Genomic DNA, 21,911 nt, shown 5'->3' with positions numbered 1-21,911 from the left:
GGAGCAGTGGGAACAACTTGCCCATCCTTGCCTTCCCCATCCCACAGGGCCCTTTGCTTCTAAGTCTCCTCCCTGGGAGGAATAATCCCTCTAATTTATACTGGGAAGGTGGCAGGGGCCAGGCTGGCCCTGAGGGCCAGGGCAGTGGGGAAGCATCATTCTGGGAGCAAACAGCTCCATAATTCCCTCCCTTCCTGGGGGCTGCAGTCAGCCTGAGGCAGGAAGGAGTCCTCAACCACTGCCTTCCCAGTGGTGGAGAGGTGTAAAATGCTCTTCATGAAACCTTTCTCCCTGAGGAGATCAGTTCCTTCTTTATTAGGTTTCATGCATTCATTAATTACAGGATTAAAGGACTTGCCCAGCAGCCTTTGATTCCAGCATCTCTTGGGAGCCCGGCTGGCATGTGGTACCCAGGAAATCTCCACATCATCAAAACCCAGCCAGGGGAGCAAAGTCTGCCCATGCATCTCCACCCAGGAATTGCCACCAACCATGCTGCAGCTACATCTCTGAGAAGCTTTTGAGATGCTTTGCAGGGTAATCCAGGCCCAGCTGTTCATGTGGAGTGGGTGGTAGGGCACCACCACCCAATATATTAGAGCTTGGGCTGCATACTCCCCTTGTGTGTCTCAGAGAGGAGAATTTGGGGTCACCAAGGAGGATGGGGAGTCCCAGGTCAGTTGCTGTCTGAATTTGGGGTCACCAAGGAGGATGGGGAGTCCAAGGTCAGGAGGTGTCTGGGCAGCTGGGAACACAAAGTTGGGTAAAGGCAAAGCCAGTGCCTCACCTTTCTGGCTGCTCTGGACTCCATCCCAGCTGTGCTGCAGCCAAGGATCCTGTAAAAAAGCCCTGGGAACAAACACTCTGACACACTTGACACTGACCAAGGCACTGGAGCTGCAGCAGCCACAGCTGTATCCCTGCACAGCCTGCCTGCTCAGGACCAGCAGGACAAGTTTGCTCTCCTGCAGCACGAGGGACCCAAAACTCCACACAGGCATCTGTCACTGCATTACAAAATACTATTGACTGCCTATTAAAAAGCCATTCCCTGGAGATTTGTGGCTGAGGAAGCAGCTGGGTGAAGTGAGACGGGGGAATAATGGCCATCAAGGAGGTATCAGTCACATCCACCCACGCAGCAGCCACAAGGGGCCCCACATGGCTGCCAGGGTGCTGTGCTCTGCCAGGACCATCACCAACAGGAGAGAGACAGAGGATGAAACAGACAGATCTCAGTGTCCTTGGTCACACTGACATCCTCCAGACAGAGGCTGCAAGCAGTCAGCACGACCCTGAAACACAAAGTTACTGCAGCCCAATGCCCATTCTCACCGTGCAGCACCCACCAGGACAACACAAGGGCCAAGGAAGGGCTTTGTCCATGGCAGTCCTGGCTGTGGGATGGGGAGCAGGGGAAGCTGCACTGCCTCTGAACTAGATGGGTAGATGGGGCAGGAGGGAGTGTGCAAGCCCCAAACCCTGCCTCTTCTCGGTCACTGGCACAGCTACGGTCCCACGCAATGTGCTTAGGAGGGGCTGGAAGCAGAGCAGCAGCTGCCAGTGCTCTGCCTGGCTCATCCAGTATTTCTGCTCAAGCAAGCCCCAGACTAGCCCATGCTGACCAGAAGCACAGCCATGTGATGCTGAGCCTCCAGAGGCTCCCCAACTGTGAGGAGTTGGGGTTGAGTAAATAGTGCAAGACAAGAGCTCAAACTGCTTGGGCAGTCCCTCAGCTCCCATTTCAGATCCTCAATATTTCATCCTGCAGGACCTGGTGTACACAGGGAGGACAGCAGCATTGATCTCAGACAGGAAATCAATGGGTCCTTCCAGCCTGGGAGAGCATGACCAGGCAGCCCACGCTCCCTGGCATTTTCATGACATTTTCCAAGCCCTGTGTCTGGGGAGGGACTGATGGCCACGGCTCCAGAGGCAGCTGTCCCTCTGCAAGGGCCCCAGCCCTAGCTCAGCCTGAGAGGCCAGGAAGGGTGCAGGCATCCCACTTGTGCCCTCCCTGCCATGCCCTCCATATCCCTGGACCTGCAGACCCACCACAGCAGCAGAGCCCCCCTGGGGATCTGGTGAAACAGCCCTGGTGTCCATCGCCCTGGCATGTGGCTCATCCACCACCCTCCCCAGGAGCATGGCCTGGGTTCAGTCCCATGTTGGGAACAGAGCTAGGGGACACAAGCAGGGCACAAATCAGGCCAGTGGCTTTTTTAATTCTCAGTGAGGCTCAGCCCATGCAGGGCAGGGATGGAAGAGGGCTCCCCACATTCCCCACAAGATCAGGTGACCACGGTGGGTAGAGGAAGAAGAGATTGGCACCTAGAACATGCTGGTCAGAGAGGGGAGAGCATATTCATGTGACACAGACAGTTATGGAGCTCTGCCTTGGCACTACAGACAGTCTGGAGATCCCTTTGTCCCGTATTTTCCCCCCCAGATCCAGCTCTGGAGGAAGTAGCCATGCTCCTTCCCTTGCCTTTAAAGGGCTGGGAATGCAGGGCATGAGAAAGGCTGGGAGCAAGGAGCTGTACCAGCACCCTGCAGCCAGGCACCCGCTGGCACCACTGAAGAGATATGCCAGAAAACCAGGGTTACATTGGTGCCAGACAGCCCTGAAGAGGTCTCAAGGGAGAAGGCACCCACAGACAGTTTTTTCCTCATGGGATTTTTCCAGAATCCTATGCAAACCTCTCACACAGCCCTGGATCTCCGCCCAGGTGCAAGTACCTCTGGGGGCACCCATCCATCCCTGTGTCCCAAAACAGCCTGGGATGCCTAAGCCCCCATCTCTGCAGGTGCACCCCACTGGGCCAGAAGGGATGGAATATTTTTAGGGATTGCTGACATACCCCTGACATGGAAGTCAGCTGTCCCCACACCCCAAGGGATGCCCTGGCCAGGCCTGGTGCTGAGGACAGCGGGATGCATTGCTATGCATCCAGGTCACTGCCACCATGTCCCTGGAGCAGTGCTGCTGACACAACCAGCCTTTCCATGCCGGTGGGACAGCACAGAGAGGCAGGGATCCCCCCTCGCTCCTGCCCCGCTCCCCACCACAGCATGAGAGAGCGCCACAGTCAGATGGAAGCCGGCAGTGAGGAGAGCTGGTCCCAGAGTCCTTCCCTGTCCTCCCACTCTTCAGCAGAGGGACATTACGTGGGTGGTGGCCTGGCCCCCCTCCACGTCCTCCAGCTCGTACTCCTCGGCGTCAGAGAGGGGCAGCGCGCTGGGCGCGGGCTCGCACTCGGTGCTGCGGCTGGCGGTGCGGGTGACGCTGGGCGAGTGCCGGCGCGCCCAGGGCGGGCGGCGCCCAGGCCGGCACATCGCCTCCCTGAACATCTCCCGGAAACGGCTGGACATCAGGTTGTAGAGGATGGGGTTGGCAGCCGAGCTCAGGTAGAAGAAGACCCCTGAGATGATGTGGACGTACTGGAACATGTGGAGCATGTTGCTGGTCCAGGTGGATACAAAACTCCAGACAAGGCGGTCGGTGTGGAAGGGAGCCCAGCAGATGCCAAACACCACCACCAGCACAACTGTGGGGAGACAAGGAGCTGGTGTTACTGGGGGGATGGGGATTACCGACCCCACAGAGATCTCCAGTCCCTGGCCAAGCACTGCCCCTTTTCAGATCTGGCCGTGGCGAAGAAGCATGAGAGAGAGGAAGGAGGAGATGGGAAAGGTTCCCTCAGTACTTTCTGGACTTGTCATGGAAGGGCTGGAGGTCTGGACAGGATCTCCTCCCTCCATCTCCTGCCGGTGCTACTTCAGACCCTTCTGTGCTGCACTTCTCCACTCCTCACTGGCAGGCAGCTGGCCCTGTCACAGCCATGCAGCACAGCTGGGAAACTCACTCCCCAGTTAGCATCCAGCCTCCAGAAACCTGCCAAATTCACCAGCAAAGTCCAAGGAGCACGAGCTATTTGAGACCTTTCCTTGTGCTCTGGTTTCAATTTTGGTTTTTTTGTTTTTTAACCCAGCTCTGCTGATGGAAGGGAAAGGGTATAGGTATGTATATGTACACGTAGTCCTGGGGTCCTCTGCCATACCCATGCCACAATGCATCTCTGTGGCATGCAGGGCAGGTCCCCCTTTGTCCCCAGCCCAGGTGCATTGGAAAGCAGAGTTACCACTTGTCTGGGAGGTGGCAGAGAAGCAGCCTCACCATGCCATTGGACTGGGCTGGGCAATCTGCCATGGCTGTGCCATCACAGGACTGGGAGAGTGTGGAGGTCAGTGTGCCGGGGAGAGGCAGCTACCCAAGGGCAGGCAGCTCCCACTCCTGGGAAGGGGCCAGAGGCTCTGGGAACCATGCTGGTGAGGGGAGCAAGAGTGAAGAGCAGTAGAAAGAGGATGTTTCAATCCAGCCTTGGGTCATTGCCCTGTTAGAGTCACAGAGGCTGTGGGGCTGGGCAGAAGTGTTGCCCTTCTGGGAAACCCCACCACTGCCACCAGCATCTGAGGTCTGGGTGGAGGGATGGGGAGTGAGTTCCCCCATCCCAACCCACCGCCTTTCTCTTTCTCACCCTGCACTTCCCTCGAGTAGGGGATGTAGTATGGCTTGGAGGGAGCTGGGCAATCCTTACTGCTGGACTAGAATCACCAGACCTGCCTTTGCCCCAACACCTCACAAGGCAGACCCACAGCTTTCCTCTGGGATGACCCAGACATTGTGCTCTGGACTGCCCATGACTCAGTTTCCCCGCAGCACCCTCCCTACACAGCCTTGGGAGATAGTCCCTGGCTCTGCCCTGCCCAGCACCAACTCACACAGCATCTTTGTGACCTGCCTCCTCTTGACTTTCTTCTGCCCCTGGTGGTTGGGGCAGTTGCGGCTGCTGCCGGACTTGGCTCCCAAGGCTTCCAGCATTTTTTCTTTCTTGAGCTGCAGCCCAATAAGAAGGTAGAGGACACTGATGGTCACCATGGGCAGGAAGAAGAAGAGGATGGTGGTGATCTGGATGATGAGATTGTAAGTCAAGCGTGGTTTCACCAGGGTGCAGATCTCTGAATCGGGCACCCGCCCCCGTCCTGGCACGTAGAGAGGCTGCAGCCCATGGAGGCTGGTGTTGGGGATGGAGCAGATGACTGACAAGACCCAGATAGTGACAATGACCCTCTTGGCGTGGTTCCTGGTCACCACGTACTTGGCTTTGAGCGGGTGCACCACAGCGATGTAGCGCTCCACGCTCAGGGCTGTGACGTTGAGGATGGAGGCGAAGCAGACGGCCTCAAAGAGCAGCGTCTTGAAATAGCAGCCGCTGGCCCCCAGCAGGAAGGGGTAGTTGCTCCACATGTCGTAGAGCTCCAGAGGCATCCCCAGCAGCAGCACCAGCAGGTCAGACACGGCCAGGCTGAAGAGGTAGTAGTTGGTGGGCGTCCTCATGAAGCGGTGCCGGAGGATGACGATGCAGGTGAGCGTGTTGCCCACGGCCCCTACCAAGAAGATCAGCAGGTAAATGACACAGATTGGGACAAAGAAGTTGGACCGTCGAGGGCCCAGGTACTTATCCCGCAGCTGCTCCTCTGTCAGGTTGGCATCCTTAGGGTCCAAAAAGGTCTCTGGGTGAGTCCTGTTGCTGAGATCAGGGCTGATGGGCTCCAAAGGGAAGTCTTGCTGGGGCAGAGGGAACTCAGAACTGGAGCAGTTGACATAGGGATTCATAGCTGTGGAGAGATGGAGAGGTTTGTGGGATGCTTTCCCAACTTCACTGCTCCCCCTGCTCCCATTGCCCATCTCCCCCACTGGTGTTAGGGTGCTGGGATTCTGCTGATCACCAGGGCTCTGCACTCCTGCACCCATCCTGCCCCAGACACCGCCTTTCCCTTGCAAAACCAAACAAAACCTCCACCTAAACTCCCTCGGGCTTCCCAACTGCTTCCTGCCCCATTTCCCATCCAAAAACAACCCTGGCAGCTCCCCAGTCTGCCTCAGCCCCATTGCCCCATCAGGGAAATGTCAGCAGGGCTGTCCTCTTTTCCTGCTCTGTAAGCAGAGCAGGATACAGCCCCAAAAATCTCTCCTGCCAGCAATTCTACTAGATATGTAGAAGGGCTGGCAGGGCAACCAATAAAACAGCCAGAGGGAAAATTGATTTTCCAACATGATAAGGACTTACGGCTCGTTGGGAAACTCCAGATGAACGCTGAGGTCCCACCACCCCTGCGCCGGACAGTGTCAGGGCTGGGGAGGGAACGTGGGAGGGGATGGAGACTTCACTGCCTTAAGAGGCAGGCAAATGAAATCCTGCTGCTGCTTTCCCCTCGGAGCTCAGCTCGGAGAAGCCTCCTTCCCTTACCCACCTTCTCCCTCTTGTCCGCTGTCAGCTGAGAGGCTGGGGGCTGTGCCGGGGGCTTCCCTTCCCACGGCTGGCCAAACAAATCTCGGTGCCGAGACCCTGCCCCTGCCTGGGGCTGCGTCCTTATCTGCAAAGCAGCACTGCCAAAAAGCTGCCCTTCAGAGAGGAAATAACGTTAAGGTAATAAACTCCATCGCCTCTGAGAATCCCAGGGGAGAGCGGCACAGACGTCTCCTGCCCCTCCGGCAGCCGTCGCAACGCCGGCATTTGTCATCTGCGTGGCCTCGGTGGTGACTGAGGCATCGATCAGCCCCGCGGCCGCCCCGGCACCGTCCGGCACGGGAGCCTATGCAGCTCCCGCTTGTCCGGGCTCATCTCGGGGACATGCAGATGGACCCAGCGGCTTCCCGAGGTCTCCCACTTCCAGACATGCCATCCCTGGGTCACCCGAACCACTCCCCCGTGAAGCAGGTGGCTCCAGCCGACTCCCGTCACACTTCGGTGCGAGGAAGTTGCTGCGCTCGCAGCATCGCCCCGTGCTCCGCTCAGCGCCCTCCCCGTGCCCGGTGTCTGTCCGCTCCCGCCTGTCCTCCCCGTGCCCGGTGTCTGTCCGCTCCCGCCTGTCCTCCCCGTGCCCGGTGTCTGTCCGCTCCCGCCTGCCCTCCGTGGTGACACCCCCTTGCCAGGGAGCTCCTGCTCTGCCGTCGTGCAGACCCGCGCACACACATGGACGTGTCGCACACACAGAGATCCACTCACGGTTCCTGCGCCCCACGGACGAGTGTCAAGGCTGCTTGTCCCCGCTCCGCCCGCTGCTCCTCTCTCCTCCACTGGACGTGCTGGCCCGGTCCGAGACCCGCCCGGAGCTGGAGAAGCCCACGGGCTCCCGCTCCGCCTGCTGGGTGGGGGCTCCGCGGCTCCGGCTCTCCAGCCCGCCCCAGCCCCGCAGGTGGGGAGGGGGCGGGGGATGCGGGGTCGGCAGCGCATCGTTCCGCTGCCACGGCCGGGGCACCGCCACCCCGCGGGACCGGGAGGCGCCCCTGGGCACAGGGACACGCGCCGGCCCCTTCATCCCCTCCGAGGGTGGCAGGGCGCTGGTGGACCCGGTCCCCCCCAGGGATGACACCTTGAAGGTCTCTGGCATCCGGGACTTACCTCCTTCTGCCTGTCCCAGCACATCCCACCCTGCACAGAGGCTGAGCTGAAAGAGCCCCAGCAGGGCTGAGTTCGAGCAGGCAGTCCAGGGATCTTGGAGAAGGAGCCTGGAGAGACCTGCCAGGAGAGCCCTGCTGCCAGCCCACGCGGGCTGAGCCCCAGCACAGCTGGCTGCACTACCGAGCCTGGTGCTTGTGGCCAGGATGTGAGGAGCCACCTGGATCTGGTGGCCTCCAGCACCAGGACACAGCCCCTGGGTCCTGCGTGGCCCAGTGCTCCTCCTGATGCCAGAGCACACAGCAGATGGAGCAGCACCACTCCCTCCTCCTTGACTTTGCTCAAAGAAATTCCAGAGCAGGCGAGGGATCAGAGGACAAGGCCAGCAAAGACCTGGGCTGTCTTGGTAGCTCTGACCTGGCCCTACCTCAGCTCCCTTCAGCAAAAAAAAGCATCAATCGGAGGGGAGCTGGCAGAGCAAACGCTCCAAGGGCACAAAGGGTCTGTGGCTGCCCTGAGCCTTGACTTTCTCAGGAAACCATCCTTTCCTCCAGAGGAGAGGAAGCCAAAGGCCTGGAGGGTAAATGAGCGTAAACAAGATATTACTCAAGGGAAGAAATCAACAAACTGGAAACAGTGTCTAAAACTAGGAGAGAGAAGGAGAAGAGTTGCTGTCTGCTTCTATGGAAGTGGAGAAACGAAACTTCATCCCCTCTGGGGATGGAGACACAGTAAAACAGGGTTATGGCATAGTGCTGGTGACAGCTGGGACAGGACACGGGGACAGCAGCAGGATGATGCTGGCAAGGGCTTAGCAGGGCTGTTTCAGCAGATGCCAGGATGGGTGACAGTGCCAGGGAAGTGGCACACGTCAGGTCACACCCCCTGGGTGGCAGAGCTACAAACATTAAGTGATGAGACAGGGATCTCTTTCCCTGCCTCCAGACTGTGCACAGGCTGTTTTCCCTGGGGGATGCCCGAGGTAGGGAACAGATCTGTGCCACTGCAGAGGCACGAGGAGCCTCAGCATGAGCCCACTTCAGGGATTACAACATGGAAAGAAGCATTCTGCTCCCTTCCATCCCTCCTCTGTTTTCTGACTGCCCTGATGAGCACAGTCACAAACAGCCAGCTCCCAGCACAGTCCCAGGTGCTCCCCATCTGGGCACTGTTACACAGCCACCTCCCCATCCTTGGGGCAGAAGCTGTTCCCTGCACACAGCAACAATTCCTTCAACTGTTTTGTTCCTCATCTCTGTCCAGGCTTGCCTCAAGGCAGCCCTTGGGGAGCTCCTGAGCTCTGCACCTCTGTCCTTGTCCCTGCAGGAACCCACGTGTCCTGTGTCTTGCAGTCCCAGGAGGGGATGTCTGCAGGCACTGGGGTGTTTGGAGGTAGCTTGGATTGGAACAAAGCAGTGGAGACGTTGCTGAGCTCTTGATAAACTTCAACATCTGCTTCCCTAAACCCTCCTTTCCTTCCTGAGGACAACAGGCATGTAGGAATGATGGTTTGCAAGGAGCAAGGACAAGACAAAGCTTGGTTCTCTCCAAAATGACCCACAAATCCCTCCATCCCCAGTAGGCTGCCAGAATTCCAGGTGGTGGCAGACCTCTCTGTCCCATTTGCAGCCCCAGTTTTTCTGGGACACCAGAACCAAGGGACATGGAATCCTTCTCCCTTTGCCTCTTCATTTCCCTCATCATTCACATCAGCCTGTTGGAGCATCCCACACAACTGGGGCCTCAATAGCTGCTGCCATATCTCTCTGGGAATTGTTGGCAGCTCCCAGGGACTGACTGCTTATCACTTCTTTCTCTTCGGTCTCTTTCTTCCTGCATCCTACCTCTAAATCCTCACAAATCTAACAGTCCTGTAGAATGATCCATTCTCTCTTAATTTTCTGATTAACAAAACGACCAGGAGGTGACAACACCTCTTCCTGTACTGCTGAAAAGAGGGTAAACTGCACATGGGAGCTTGATCCTTCAGCCTATTCCTCTGATCAGCATTATATTAACCCTACCTGGGAAGGTGGCAGGGAGGATGGCCAGCTGCACACCAAAACCTGCTCCTCCTCGTGGTCTGCCACAGCCCAGCCTTCTCCATGGCCAGAGCACCTCTGGGTTAGGCTGGAAGAAGACAAGCAAGGGCACCCATTGTAAGCCCAGTTGCAGTGCTGCTCCTGCTCCCTGCTGTGCACCCCTTCCTCCCAGAGGGCAGCCAGTGCAGAGCTGGTCCCTGCTGGCAGCTGCCTCTCCCCACCAGTGGGTCAAAGCTGCCACACAGAAGCTGAGCAAGGCCCAGCTCTGCAGCTGTGCGAGGAGAATTAAGAAGCCAAAAGAGAAAGCAAACCCCAGTTTCAGAGCTCGAGAGGCGCAGCCACAATAACCCATGCATCCACTTGTGGCTCCTTTCAAGAGGGCATCACACAGTAATTGCAGGGCAGCCCAGCCTTGTAGAGCTGTGGGTGCTTCATCCACATCTCTTCCTGCACTTTGCAGATTTAATTAACACCCTCTGGTTCTGAACACAAAAAACCACCAAGCCACAGAGTAACATTGCATCCAAGAGGGAAACTGAGGCACAGACAGTTCCTTGTCCCCTCTGTGCTATCCTGCAGCAGGCAAGAGCTCCTGGGTGGCATTCTGCTGCCACAGAAGGAAGCAGATGAGCAGCCTCTTCTCAGGGAAGTGCTGCAGCAAATTTTCTAGGGCAGGGATAGCCAGCACAGACAGAACAGGGTCATGAAGCTTTTGGGCAAGAATGAGCCCCCTCCCCTTGGAGAGGAAGCAAATCTTTTGGCCATGAGGATGTAAAAGGGGCTTCTCTCTCTGCTGGGAGCCGCCTACTCAAAGCTGCCCCTCTTTGGTCACCTGCAGATGACAAGCCTAGAGGATGCATTTCAGAGAGCAGGAGGGAGCTTTTTATAGACCTCAAGGCCAGGAAGGGCCACACAGACCCACAGAGCATCAAACAGGCCCAGATCTGGATAATTTTGCACAGACAGGTCAATGGGGTGGCCTTTTCAAAGCAGCCCTGCTGTGCTTTACCCAGCAGAGCCCCCCCACTCATCTTTGTCCGTGTGGGACACCCTCCTGTAATAATTTTTTAGCCATCACTCTCCTGTGCATCTCCACTCACTAACTCTCCAGAGGCCTTTTCACTGTCTAACAGCTGTGCCCATTCCCAAAAATCTCACCTCAGCATTTTTACCTTCTCTTCCCCTCTCACACAGCCTAAGCAGGTGACATGTGACATCTTAACCTCTCACAACAGTGGCAGTTGTTTCTAGATCTCCAAATCCCCTTTCCTGAGCTGGTCATAAACTGGCCAGCACCTTTTCCAGAGTGCAGGCATCTGGTAAAGGAACAGCAAGGAGCCTTTGCTCCCCTGGGCTGGTGCCCTACTCACAGCCTGGCCTTTCTCCCTGCAAGGTCTGCACCCAGAGCCCCACAGCTCACCTGAGGAGTAGCTGGGGAGGGATGTTTCTCCTCTGCCCCAAGCGAGACTGAAAGAAGGAAGGAAAAAAAAAATATATAGACCATTTCAATATTCACTGGGATGAAAGCAATCAGCTTTCTGAGGAACAGCAAAATTGGCCTCTGCTCCACAGCTTGTGTCCCCTGGGTCTGCAGAGGGGACAGGGAAGGCAGGCACTCTATTAGCAGGTATTCAGGCTCCATGGCAACCATAGTTTTGCTAATCAGGGCCGGCACAGACTTGAAGTGCTTTTTCACCTGGCAGGAGCTCTGGGCTTTGCCCATTAGGCTGAGTTAGCCAGGGCTGCTGCCTTGGCCGTGCCCCCTGGGCAGTGATGGAATTGGATGAGGGCTGGCTGCAGGCCAAGGCATCCTGACAAAGATCTGCATGGCTCCAGCTCTGTGTCCTCCATTCAGCGCAAGGCTGGGGACCATGGTATTTTTTGTTTGGTTTTTTTTTTTTTTTTTTTTTTTTTTTTTTTAGTATGAATCACCCAAGATCAAAAAAATGGTCAGATTATTTCACCCCAAGCTGTGGATGTGTCTGCTGGCCAGGGCTTTGCTAATAGCACATTGTTTTCCTGTCTCCCCTTTGCCACCTCTTTTGGTTCTTGTTTGATGCTGCTCCATGGCACCATGCAGGGTCATCAGAGGTGGCAGAGCCAAGACTGGGATGGCAACAGTGATGGAGGTGGCATTTTGTACCTGGAGGTGACAGACGTAGCTGCAAGGAGGGGGTGTCTTGTGGGCCTTGGTCCTGCACTACAGGCAGAGCTACCCCCACATTTTCCTTAACCTGGACAACCCAAGCCTGGAGAGGATGAGAGGTGGCCCACAGCAGGTCCCAGGGCTGCAGCAGAGTGCTCTGCCAGCCTCAGAAGCAGCAAGCAAGCTGTGATGGAAATCCCGCATGCTGGCTGAGATCTGCTCAGTGACAGAGCTGTGGCACTCTTGGCACCTGGCCAAAGCTGCCCTGCCTTCCCTCAGCAGCAGAGCCAAGCCAGGGGACACCCAAAGGAGCATTTTGCCAGCTGAAAACATCCTGGCCAACACATAATGAGCTTGGGACCACCTCATCTACAGCAAGTCCATCTCCAAAACACATTTAAATGGAGCCTGGGTCTAGGGCATTTTACCAGGCACCAAGAAGTCACTTCATGGCTTTATTTGCTACTATCCAAGTCTCCTCCTTTTTGAGTTATCAAACCTATGTAACTACATGGCACATCACAGGGATGGCCTTCTCCCCTGCCCTTGGTTCAGAGCCACTTGGCAATCACAGGTTGATTTATGGTGGCCCCCAGGCCTTCCAGGATTGATTGCCAGGACTTGTTACATCTCCCACTGGGCCATGGTGGATATTAATTCCCTGCCTATGCACAGCTCTCAGCACCCAGTTCATGTCTTTAAATATGCCTGGGAAGAGGCTTTCAGCTGGAAGGAAAAACAGCTGCTCAAGCCCTGAAAACCTCATTTGTAAAGAACACCGGGTGAGGAAATGACATCTCTGGGATGGGATCCCATTTGCCATGCAGTGACTCACTCTGCAAGCCAAGATCAAAACCTCCAGTCATAAAGAAACCCCAATCAGCCACAACAACATCCCAATGAAGCACAAGCATGGCAGCAAATAGAGATGCAGGACAGAGGGGGAAACTCATCACAAGACGTGCAGCACTTTCACATGAATTTATTTGTGAACAAGCATCTCCCAGGTCTGGCATGGAACAGGGGCAGGACCATGGGGGTGGCAGGGATGAGGATGTGAAAGCCTTGTTCTTCATGCTGACACCTCCAGAAGCCAATTTAATCTCATTAATGGCATCACAATTTGCCTTATTGCTCTGTTCTCTGCAGTGCAACAGCTGGGGAGGGCAGGAGCATCTTACACTGGTTGTTGGAACTTCTGCTGCTCCACTGGAAGGAAAAAGGGCTGGGGTGCACCTTCCCTATGCAAGAATACCACATTCTGCATTGTGTCCTGTGGCAGAATTTTACTCTGAGCCTCAATTTCCAGGTACCAATAAACTTCAGGGCTGTACTTTTCTGCTCTTGTTTTGCATCCAAAAGAAATTCCACTAAAAAAAAAAACTGGGACACGTGCAGACTTTCATTTTTTCCATCAGAAAGTTTATGCTGCATATAGAGAGAATTGAAGCTCAAAGAACATCATGAGCTCTCAGAGACAGTAATATGGAAACTTCAGCATGAAGTTCTTGTCTAAGTGGAGGGACTAAGTGGAGAGACTCTCGGCCTGATTTTCACACTCTGAAGGAAACTGGAAGGAAAAATTAAACATCCCACCTGCACCCACTAAGGACGATCCCAAACCCACATCTCACAAGTGCAGCAGGTCCAGCCAGTCCAGCTCCCCTCTCCAGCAGGATGGTGATGAGTGGGTGAAAGCCACCAGGCTGGCACGGTCATACCACAGGAGAACTCCCAGTGCTGTGCAGCACAACAGCTCCCAAGGCAGGGAACAGGCCCTGGAGTGGCAGCACAGCTCTGCTGCCACCACCTTTCAAGCCTGGAGCCTCCCTTCTGCCCCATCAGCCCTTCCTGCAGGCTTCCCCCAGCCCTTTCATAGTCCAGGCACCACCTGGGCTGGGCAGCACCTGGGAAGGGATGGGCTGGGTTAACCCTACACTTGCCAGCCACCTAATGCCACCCTCACCAGCAGCTCTAGAGGAGAGAGCTGGGGACAGCTCTGCATCCACACATTTCAACTGCCCTGTCCCACCCCATCCCACCAGTCTGCTCTCCTATGCCTCAGTTTCCCTGTGTGCTCCTGCCTGCCATGGCAGTTCTAAGAAAATTCCTGTTTTCTCCTCTCTTCCCTCTTTGAGGTGTTCCCCAGATGGACAGGCAACTTTCCCCATCTCAGCTGTCTCACCACAAGGCTTGGGACATGCACACTCTGCTTCCAGCATCTCTGGGACTGCTGTGAAGAGTCTGGGGCACAAACTCAAACCCATAGAAGTGTTTTCCTCCTGATGGCCATGATGGGGTTTCCCAGCCAGGCTCGATGGCCTCTCACAAGTGTCTTGGCCTCTCATTGCTTCTGTGTCCCAAAGTCCCCAAGAGCTGAACATTTTCAGCCACTTCACCAGGAAGTCAGGATTAAATTCCAGGTCTGGCTGGGATTTCCTCTCCTTGTCTGTGCCAGACTGTTCTGGCAGCAGTTCTGAGTAGCAGCCTGGCACTGACTGCTTGGATTTGGCCCAGATCCCATTTATTCCATGATTTTCCCTGGCCCACAGCCTCTCTACTTCTTGTTGACACTGTGGCAGCCTCCTGCTTTCAGCCCCAGCCTCTCATGTGCCCAAAATTTCCCTCATGCAGGGGAAGGGCTGGAGCACCCAGAGCTCCTGGCTGATGCAGAAAGCAGCAGTTTTCAGTGGAAAGCAGGATTTGGAGAGGACTTTGGTAGATTAGACACATGGTCAATATGTGACACCTAATTCACTCGGGGCTGGTTTAAATCCCCCTTCTACATGGCTGCCACTAATGATGGGCTTTAAATAAACGAGCAAATGCTGGGCAAATGGGAGGGACTTTCCTCTGACATCATGAAGCATTCCCTGTGATATTTCTTCTCTGACTGTCCCTCCACCAATCTCCCATCCCCATCTGGCAGGTTATTTCCATCCTGCTCCCTTTTCCCACCAACAATGTGTACCCAAACCTGTGGAACGATGAGGTGTGAACAGGAAATCTTCTGGTGCAGTGCCACGAGCCGACGTTCCAAAAGCACCAGGAGCTTCATTTCAAACCCTCCCTTTCTGCTGCTTTGCGTCTGCATTAATTTAGGCTGACTACATCCACCATAAAGGATCAGAGCAGAGATGCTTCACCGTGCTCTGAGTTCGGACGTGGTGTCGGGTGATGGCTTCAACTGGGGGATTTCCACTTGTCAGAGGGATTGTTGGGGCTGCCCCGAGTCTGGGAACACCCTCTTTGCTGCCTCTGCCGCTGGTTTCCCATGTGTCCAGCCCCAAATTCCCCGCAGAGGGGCCTGGGCTGGAGGAGAGCTCTGGCAGGGGGTGCAGCCCCTGGGCAGGGATGGCTCACGGAGGGATAGACCCGCGGGATTTCTGCCCGGGGTGTGTAGGGGCTGGAAGAAGGTTTGGGGGCATTTGCGAACCGCTCGGAGGGGTGGCAGTCCCGCTCGGAGGGGTGGCAGTCCCGCTCGGAGGGGTGACACTCCCGCTCGGAGGGGTGACAGTCCCCGCTCGGAGGGGTGACACTCCCGCTCGGAGGGGTGACAGTCCCCGCTCGGAGGGGTGACACTCCCGCTCGGAGGGGTGGCAGTCCCGCTCGGAGGGGTGACAGTCCCCGCTCGGAGGAGTGGCAGTCCCGCTCGGAGGGGTGGTAGTCCCGCTCGCCCCCCGGCCGCGCCACCATCCGCGTCCTTTGGGCTCCCTCTGCTGGGAGCGCCGCGGAGCTCCGGCGTGCCCGGCAGCCCCGGGGCCACCGGCAGGCCACGCCGGGATGGGGCTCCCGGGCAGGGCAGGCAGCGATGGGGATCCGGTGTAGCCGCTCAGCGCAGCCTCCGAGACCCCCAAGGCGGGGCGCGGTGATGGGACACCCTGGGGATGTGCTGCCCTGGCGACCCCCGGGGAAAACGGGAGCCTGGAGCACATCTGGGTTTGTCCACGGAGAGGTGCGCGGGATATCCTGGAAAGTGGGCAAGAAGGAGTATTAAATGGGGGAAGAAGGGATGGAAAATCTGGAGAGAAAGTTTGCGCGAGGCAGAGAGCCTCTCTTAAGACTCGGGGAGCAGAGCAGGTTCGCCCCAGTCCCATCATATCTTTCCATGTCTGGTCACTTGGGGTCATTTATTTTCCCTTTCCTTTGCCCAGGGGGCTTGGGGGAATCCCCCGGAGTTCAGCAGGTACTTGACCACTCAGTGTAGTCACAATTTGGGAGTGGCCAGAGCAATGGCGTTGATGGGCCGGAGAGGAAAGGCGCAGCACTGACGGCTGAGTGGGAGATCCAGACAGTGGGCAAGATTTTGGGAGACCTGGGGGGTGAGAGTGGGACCAAAACCCCTTTGGTGCTCGGTACAGCCTGGGGGAGCTGTGCTGCCAAGCTTGGTCTCTCCACGAGGGAAAGGAACAAGGGGTTTGTGCAAGTGTCGTGTGTCCACACGATGGCACCAGACCCGGAGCAGTGTCCCCAGCCATGGTGGCATGGCAGGACCCCGTCCCCGAGCCCTAGAGCTGCGTGATCCTTCATCTGGGAGCTCTTACCCTGTGCCCCACTCGAGAGTAAGAGCTGTGCAGCAGCTCCCTGCCAGCAGCTCCTCTCAGCATCCCTCCAGCTTTGGATGTTCCTGCTTTTGCTGCAGGTATAAAACAGGGGAGAAGTGTCTAAAACTTGATTTTTGATTCTCTGCTTCATCCCCCGGTTTCATCTTCTGCTTTCTCTCTAAAAGCCTCACCTGGCTCAGGTGTGCACAATCCCTGACTGACAGGGATTTTCTGCCAGGGACAGAGCTTCCCACCTCTCTACCCTCTGGACAAAAAACAGCCCTCTCCCCTGGGAAAGAGGGAGCAGTGGGAAGAGGTGGGTGCAGGGGAGCTGGAGCTTGAGGGTCCTACATTGTCCTCCAGCAGCTGACAGGGCACCTGGGGGCTGCTCAATGGGGACCAGGATTCCTTGCCTGGGGTCTGGCAGATGAGGGCTTTGACCATCCTGTGCTGTCCCATAATAGTCTGGGTGAGGAGCAGGAGCCAGGCTAGAACCACCACAGAGGGCCTGGGAGAGTAAGGGCTGTGATAATGGTGACCCTGCAAATACCTGGGTTAAACCACAGGCTCTGTGAGGGTCCCAGTGGGGCCTGCACAGGCTCAGTGCCAGCAGGACTAACCCCAAACCTCCCAGTGGGCAGTCAGGCTCTCCTCAAACCCCCAGGGCAGCCCTTTGCTCTGGTCTGGATGGTGCAGGACAGGATTCCTTTGGCTACTTTACCTGATGACCTCTTTCCTAGGGAAACAGGATATCCTTCCTATCCCCTCATTGCAGCCAGAGAATCCTGTTAGCAGAGGATAAGGCCACCAGAGGGGACTTTGAAGAGCCCAGAGCAGGCCCAAGGTCCCTCAGATGGAGCTCCTGCTTTGCCCATGTGCTCTGGCAGGGTGGGTGGGGGCTTTCCACTGCTCTCAGCTTCACCTGCTGCAAAGTTTTACACAGGCTTGGGGTGGAGTTTTCCTTGAGATCCAGCAGGTCCAACAGAGCAGGAGTGCACATGGAGGTCCCCGTGCCATCAGCAGGACAGGAACGTGTCCCAGATGGGGCTGTGAGCCCCCTCCCCCCGGCTCCATCCCCCAGCCACAGCTCCAGCCAGACCTCTCATCTCCACATTCTGCTTCAGCAGAAAGCCTGTGCCTGCTCTTTCCCCAGCTGCTCCTTTCCCTGGGGAGCCGCCCAAGCTCCCCATCCCCATGTCCTCTGTCCCGCCCCGAGTCCCGCAGCCCCCAGCCCCGGGAAGCTCAGCAGCTGTTGAGCCAGCAGTGAGCCAAGATCCCATCACAGCAGAGAGCGTCTGGATGCAGCCTCACACTCCTCTGTCTGCCTGCCTCCATCTGCCAGCTCTTGTCCTACATCTTGGCTGGCAGCGCCATGTGAGCAGCATCTGCGCCCTTCCCGTCCCTCTGTCTTCTCCAGACCGCCTGCACAGGATGGCATTTGGCTCCAAGGTCTTCACAAAGCTTTGGAAAAAACACAGAGGCTGAGGGCTCACCGGGGCAACGGAAGACACCGCAGGACACATGGCTTGGCCAAACCCAGGGTTCCACCATGAGATGCTGAGCTATTAACCCTGGGAAAGCCCCTTTTCTTCTCAGCATCCTAAGGAGGGCTCAGGCCAAGTGTCCTGGCTTTTCCCATCTCCCTCTCTCCAACCGAGCTGGCTGCTGCCTGCCTCCTGTGGCTCTGAGTAGCCTTGGCTAAATCCCCGTCCAGAGGAAGCTGCTAATCCCCGTGGCTTCATGGCAGTGGGATCACCGGGAGGGCAGCAGCCTTGGGGGTGGCAGCATGGAGGGATGGGGCAGGTCCCCAGGGAAGAGGGGCAGTGAGTGGAAATGCCCGCAGGACCATGAGCAAAGCCACTGGCTGTGATTGTGCCTGGCCTGGCCAGGGTCCCAGAGCCAGTGGCAGGACAGGAGCAGGATTTGTGCCTCGGAAGGAGCAGCTCCATCGGTTTCCAAGGAGCAGATGTCAGGGTTTAGGAATAAACCGCCTCCAGCAGGAATGCAAGCTGGAGAGATGTAAAACCCACGGTCTCCGAGTGGCCGCGGGGACTGGGAGCAGAGCAGAAAATGGGCTTCAACACGGGGACGTGGCTGAGCCCCCCGATCCCCCCTCCCTCCCGTGCCCACTCCCCACGGAGCCCAGCCCCACCGGTGCCTGTTTCCTCGGGGAAGCGCGTTTCCCGTGGAACGAGAGGACGTTCCCGATGCAGTCAGCTTTTCCATCAGGATTTCTAAAAATAATATCTCGGGACAAGCCAAAAAAAAAAAAAAAAGCTTTATTTTCCTTTTTTCACTGTTTTAATGAGAAGCTTTTGCTGTTCCCTTGAGAGGACACCACCCTCGCCGCCCTCGTGCCCACCTCCCGCCCGAGGGTACGTGGGGGGAGCTCCGCGGCCCCAGGCCCGGGACCGCCCCGCCGGCCCCGGGGGAGGCCTCGCATCCCCCCCGCCGCACCGGCCGTCGCCATAGCGACAGTGACCTCACTCGGGGATGGGCGAGCGGACCGGTCGCGTAGCAACAGCCCCGGTGACATCAGAAGCCCGGTGCGGTTCCCACAGCAACCCGCGGGGCAGGGAGGGAGGCAGGGGCCGTTCGCGGGGGGATCCCGGGCCGGAGGGGCCGGGGCAGCGAAAGGGTCCCTCCACCCCGCTGCCACCGCCTCCCCGAGTTCCCCCAAGCCCCGCGGGAAAAGGGTTAATGTGAATAAATCAGCATATTTTAGGGACGTCACCCCCAGTGCAGCCAACGGCGTGGGGAGGGCAGAGCGGGAAATGAACCCCAGCCGGACCTCACGGGGGTCTCGGGGGGCAAAAAGAGGTAACGTACACCTCTCGCCCCCGAAACTCTCAGCATCGCTCAGCAGGACCTCAACGCCACCCGGGAACACCAGCCCCGCCCCGGGTCCCCCCCTCGCTGGGTAGGGGACGGAGCTGATGCACTGTGGGGGACTCGGCAATAGCGGCTCCTGATGGAGAAGCACGGAAAGGTTTGGGCTGGGTGCTCCCGGGGCGGAGCGGCTGAGTGCACGTCCTGGGCGAAGCACCTGGAGTGAGCTGCTTGCTGTCCCCAGGCAAACCCACGTGCACCCTTCATCCCCGGGAGCTGCATCCTTCCCCCCACCCCACTGAGGGCACCTCTCACCTCGGTAAACACACTCCAGGCCCTGCACACACTGCCGTGGCTCCCAGCCCTGGATGCCCCTCCAGACTCAAGAGCGGCCAGGGAAAAGGACAGCGTTTTTGGACCCTCGATAAACCTGTCACCACCCTGTGCTACCAGTCCCCGAGTTGGGACGTCGAGGTGACGCTCAGAGAGGCGCCCGGTGTCACCAGAGGCTTTTGCAGAAGTTAATCCCCAGCGTCACCAGTGTCCCCAGTGGGATTAGCCACTAGATTGCACTCTTGCTTTGCGCAGGGCGAGGGAGCTGCAGGTACTTGGCAGCAGGGAGCGGGATGCTGGAGGCAGCCTGCTCACCCAAGCGCTACCCACCACACAAGACGCAATTCCAAACGGGACGCGCTGCAGCAGCTGGGAGAGAGCCAGCTCCTCTGGCCCCGCCGGCAGCCAAAAATAACCACGGCAGGGTGACTTTCAGCGGGGAAATTATCTGCATGGCTCTACGGGCAGGGTGCTGCGTGCTGAAATGCTGCTGCCTCCAGGGCAGCGACTGCTCATCCCTTGGGATAGAAGTGGCAAGGATCAGGGAATGCTTTTGGTGGGGGAAGAGGACCGGAGCTGTTTTTGCAGCTCGTCTGGACACATTGTCTGGACACATTCCCGACAGTGGGATAAACACCCCTTCCTGGGACAGCTGGCTCCACAGGAGAGCACCTACGTGCCAGCCACTCACCATCCCTGGGAGAGGCTGGATTCATCCCCATGACCCAGTGCATGCTGCAAATTCCCCTCCTGCATTTATTTCCCTCTCGGTCACTGTGACTCACGCTCTCCATCTGCCTGTTTACAGGCTGTTTTCCCAAGGTCTCTGCGGAGGCAATGACTGGTTGGGAGGAACTGGGCTATTTGCCCAGATCCTTGAGGGAAAGGCCCCAGAAGTCTGGGAGCAGGAGGGAAGGGGCAGGGTCTGGACACCTGCATGCTGGGACCTCTCTTGAAGGGACAGAGGCCACTGTGTATCGCACAGCCTGGCTACACCCACAAACTGGCTACACCCACGAGCCCAGGGCAATGCCGGGTCTGCCACCACCAGCCCTGCCTGGCATTGCCCTGGCAGCCGGGCGCCTCCAGGGCAGGGGTGGGTACCACCCACACGGCTCCAGCTCCAAAAGGTCAAGTGTCACCAGCCTGGAAATGGTGCCTATGCTGCCTTCCTTCATCTCCCATCAGTGGGGGTCTGGCATGCCAAGCCCTCTTGGGACAGGGATGGAAAACTGATGACAAGGAAAGGGCAGAAAGATGGAGGGAACTCCCAAGGGCTGGCAGGTCACCCTTGAAATAGCTCCAAAGGAAGGTTCCCAGTGCAAGCATTCCCTATGTGCACCCGGCTCTGCTTCCCTGGGGATGCTGAGGCACAGGGGAGGGGGAGCACTGAGGGGGGAGGCTGTGCTTTGTGGTTTCACGGTGCATCTGTGCCCTTTGAATCCCCATGGGAATGTGGAGGTGGTAAAATGTCACCAGCTGGGCCATGGGGAAAGGGGCCGGACGCATAAAACCCCAACAAAGGGTGGCCATTGTCTGGGGAGAGGCAGTGGGGGGCCAGCGGGGGAGCCCGCTGAGTGCCCCTCACCCCCAGCCCCCACTGCCCCACAGCTCAGGTGCCGATGAAAAGGCAGCTTTATCCCCCTGGGCCCTTGGTGTGAGGCGATGCAGATCCCTGGCATCCCGGGCCGTGGTCCAAGCGTGCCCCCTAGGGAAGCAGGGGGAGGTGGAGGGGAGCACAGTGTGCCCCAGCCTCCTGAACCCGCTCCACGCTGCTGGAGCTGCTCTCCTCCATCCAGCCTCCCATTCCCACTTCCTGGCAAGCGTGACCTGCGTGGGCAGATGGGAAGATCCCATTCAGGCTGAAGAAGCAGCCCGCACCACCCCCCCAACCCATCTTCTCCATTTCAGGGCCTTTTATGGCCATTGCCTCAGGCAGGGCACCGGGTCCCTGCCAGGCAGGGGGAAGGGACACTGGTGGGGTCACCTGAGGATACCCTGAAGGCAGCTCACCCAGGAATCCCTGGCACTGGGTTCTTGTGTAGAACTGCCACGTTTGTGGGGGCACTGCATCCTGTACACTTCCAAGTTTACTTTGTGCCTGCTGCAGTGCACTGAGACAGATGGATCGAGGGCTAGTCCCAAATACTTGGCAAAAGTGTTGCAAACTCCACAGTGGAAGAACTGTAGCACAAAAAGCCCCTTTTCCTGCCAGGGAACAGGGCTGAACAGCCCAGTCAGGCTGGGTGAGGTGTTGGAGAGCTGGTGGGCACAGGGCGGGTGGAGGAAGGTGAGCCCTCACCTGTTGAGATCCCATGCTCTACCCTGGAGCCAGCTACACAGAGGCAGAGGCAAAGCAGTCCCTCAGCCCCAGGATGAAAGGTGTTCCCGCAAACATCACCTGTCATTTCCTCCTCCATGGCGGGAGCTATGGAACAGGTTCTTCAGCAGCCCCCTGGCACGGGAACAGGACAGGGAGAGGCCGGGAAAGGGAGGCAGCCGAGACTTGGCACTGCCACCCAGAACCGCCCTGCGCGCCGTCGGGAAAGACGCA

The 21,911-nt window shown here is 57.6% G+C and overlaps 1 protein-coding gene across 2 annotated transcripts; it reads right to left on the bottom strand.

Annotated features, from left to right (window-relative positions):
- Positions 1–390: 390 nt before the first annotated feature.
- On the bottom strand, positions 391–7,166 carry NMUR1 (neuromedin U receptor 1). Of its 2 annotated transcripts, XM_018912903.3 has the most exons (5): positions 7,071–7,166; positions 6,316–6,467; positions 6,132–6,196; positions 4,783–5,679; positions 391–3,548 (listed from the first exon to the last, which is right to left on the bottom strand). In XM_018912903.3, the coding sequence occupies exons 4-5, from the start codon at positions 5,675–5,677 to the stop codon at positions 3,151–3,153; spliced, it is 1,293 nt and encodes a 430-aa protein (XP_018768448.2). In that variant the 5' UTR covers positions 5,678–5,679; positions 6,132–6,196; positions 6,316–6,467; positions 7,071–7,166; the 3' UTR covers positions 391–3,150. The 2 variants fall into 2 exon arrangements, with proteins under 2 accessions (XP_018768448.2, XP_009087360.3); XM_009089112.4 differs by lacking the exons at positions 6,132–6,196; positions 6,316–6,467; positions 7,071–7,166 and having other exon boundaries at positions 4,783–6,110.
- Between the last annotated feature and the right edge of the window lie 14,745 nt (positions 7,167–21,911).

Source organism: Serinus canaria, chromosome 9, assembly GCF_022539315.1.
Source record: "Serinus canaria isolate serCan28SL12 chromosome 9, serCan2020, whole genome shotgun sequence".
Lineage (NCBI taxonomy): Eukaryota > Metazoa > Chordata > Aves > Passeriformes > Fringillidae > Serinus > Serinus canaria.
Note: the sequence above shows the minus strand (reverse complement) of the source record. Positions and strands in the feature narration are given on the sequence as shown.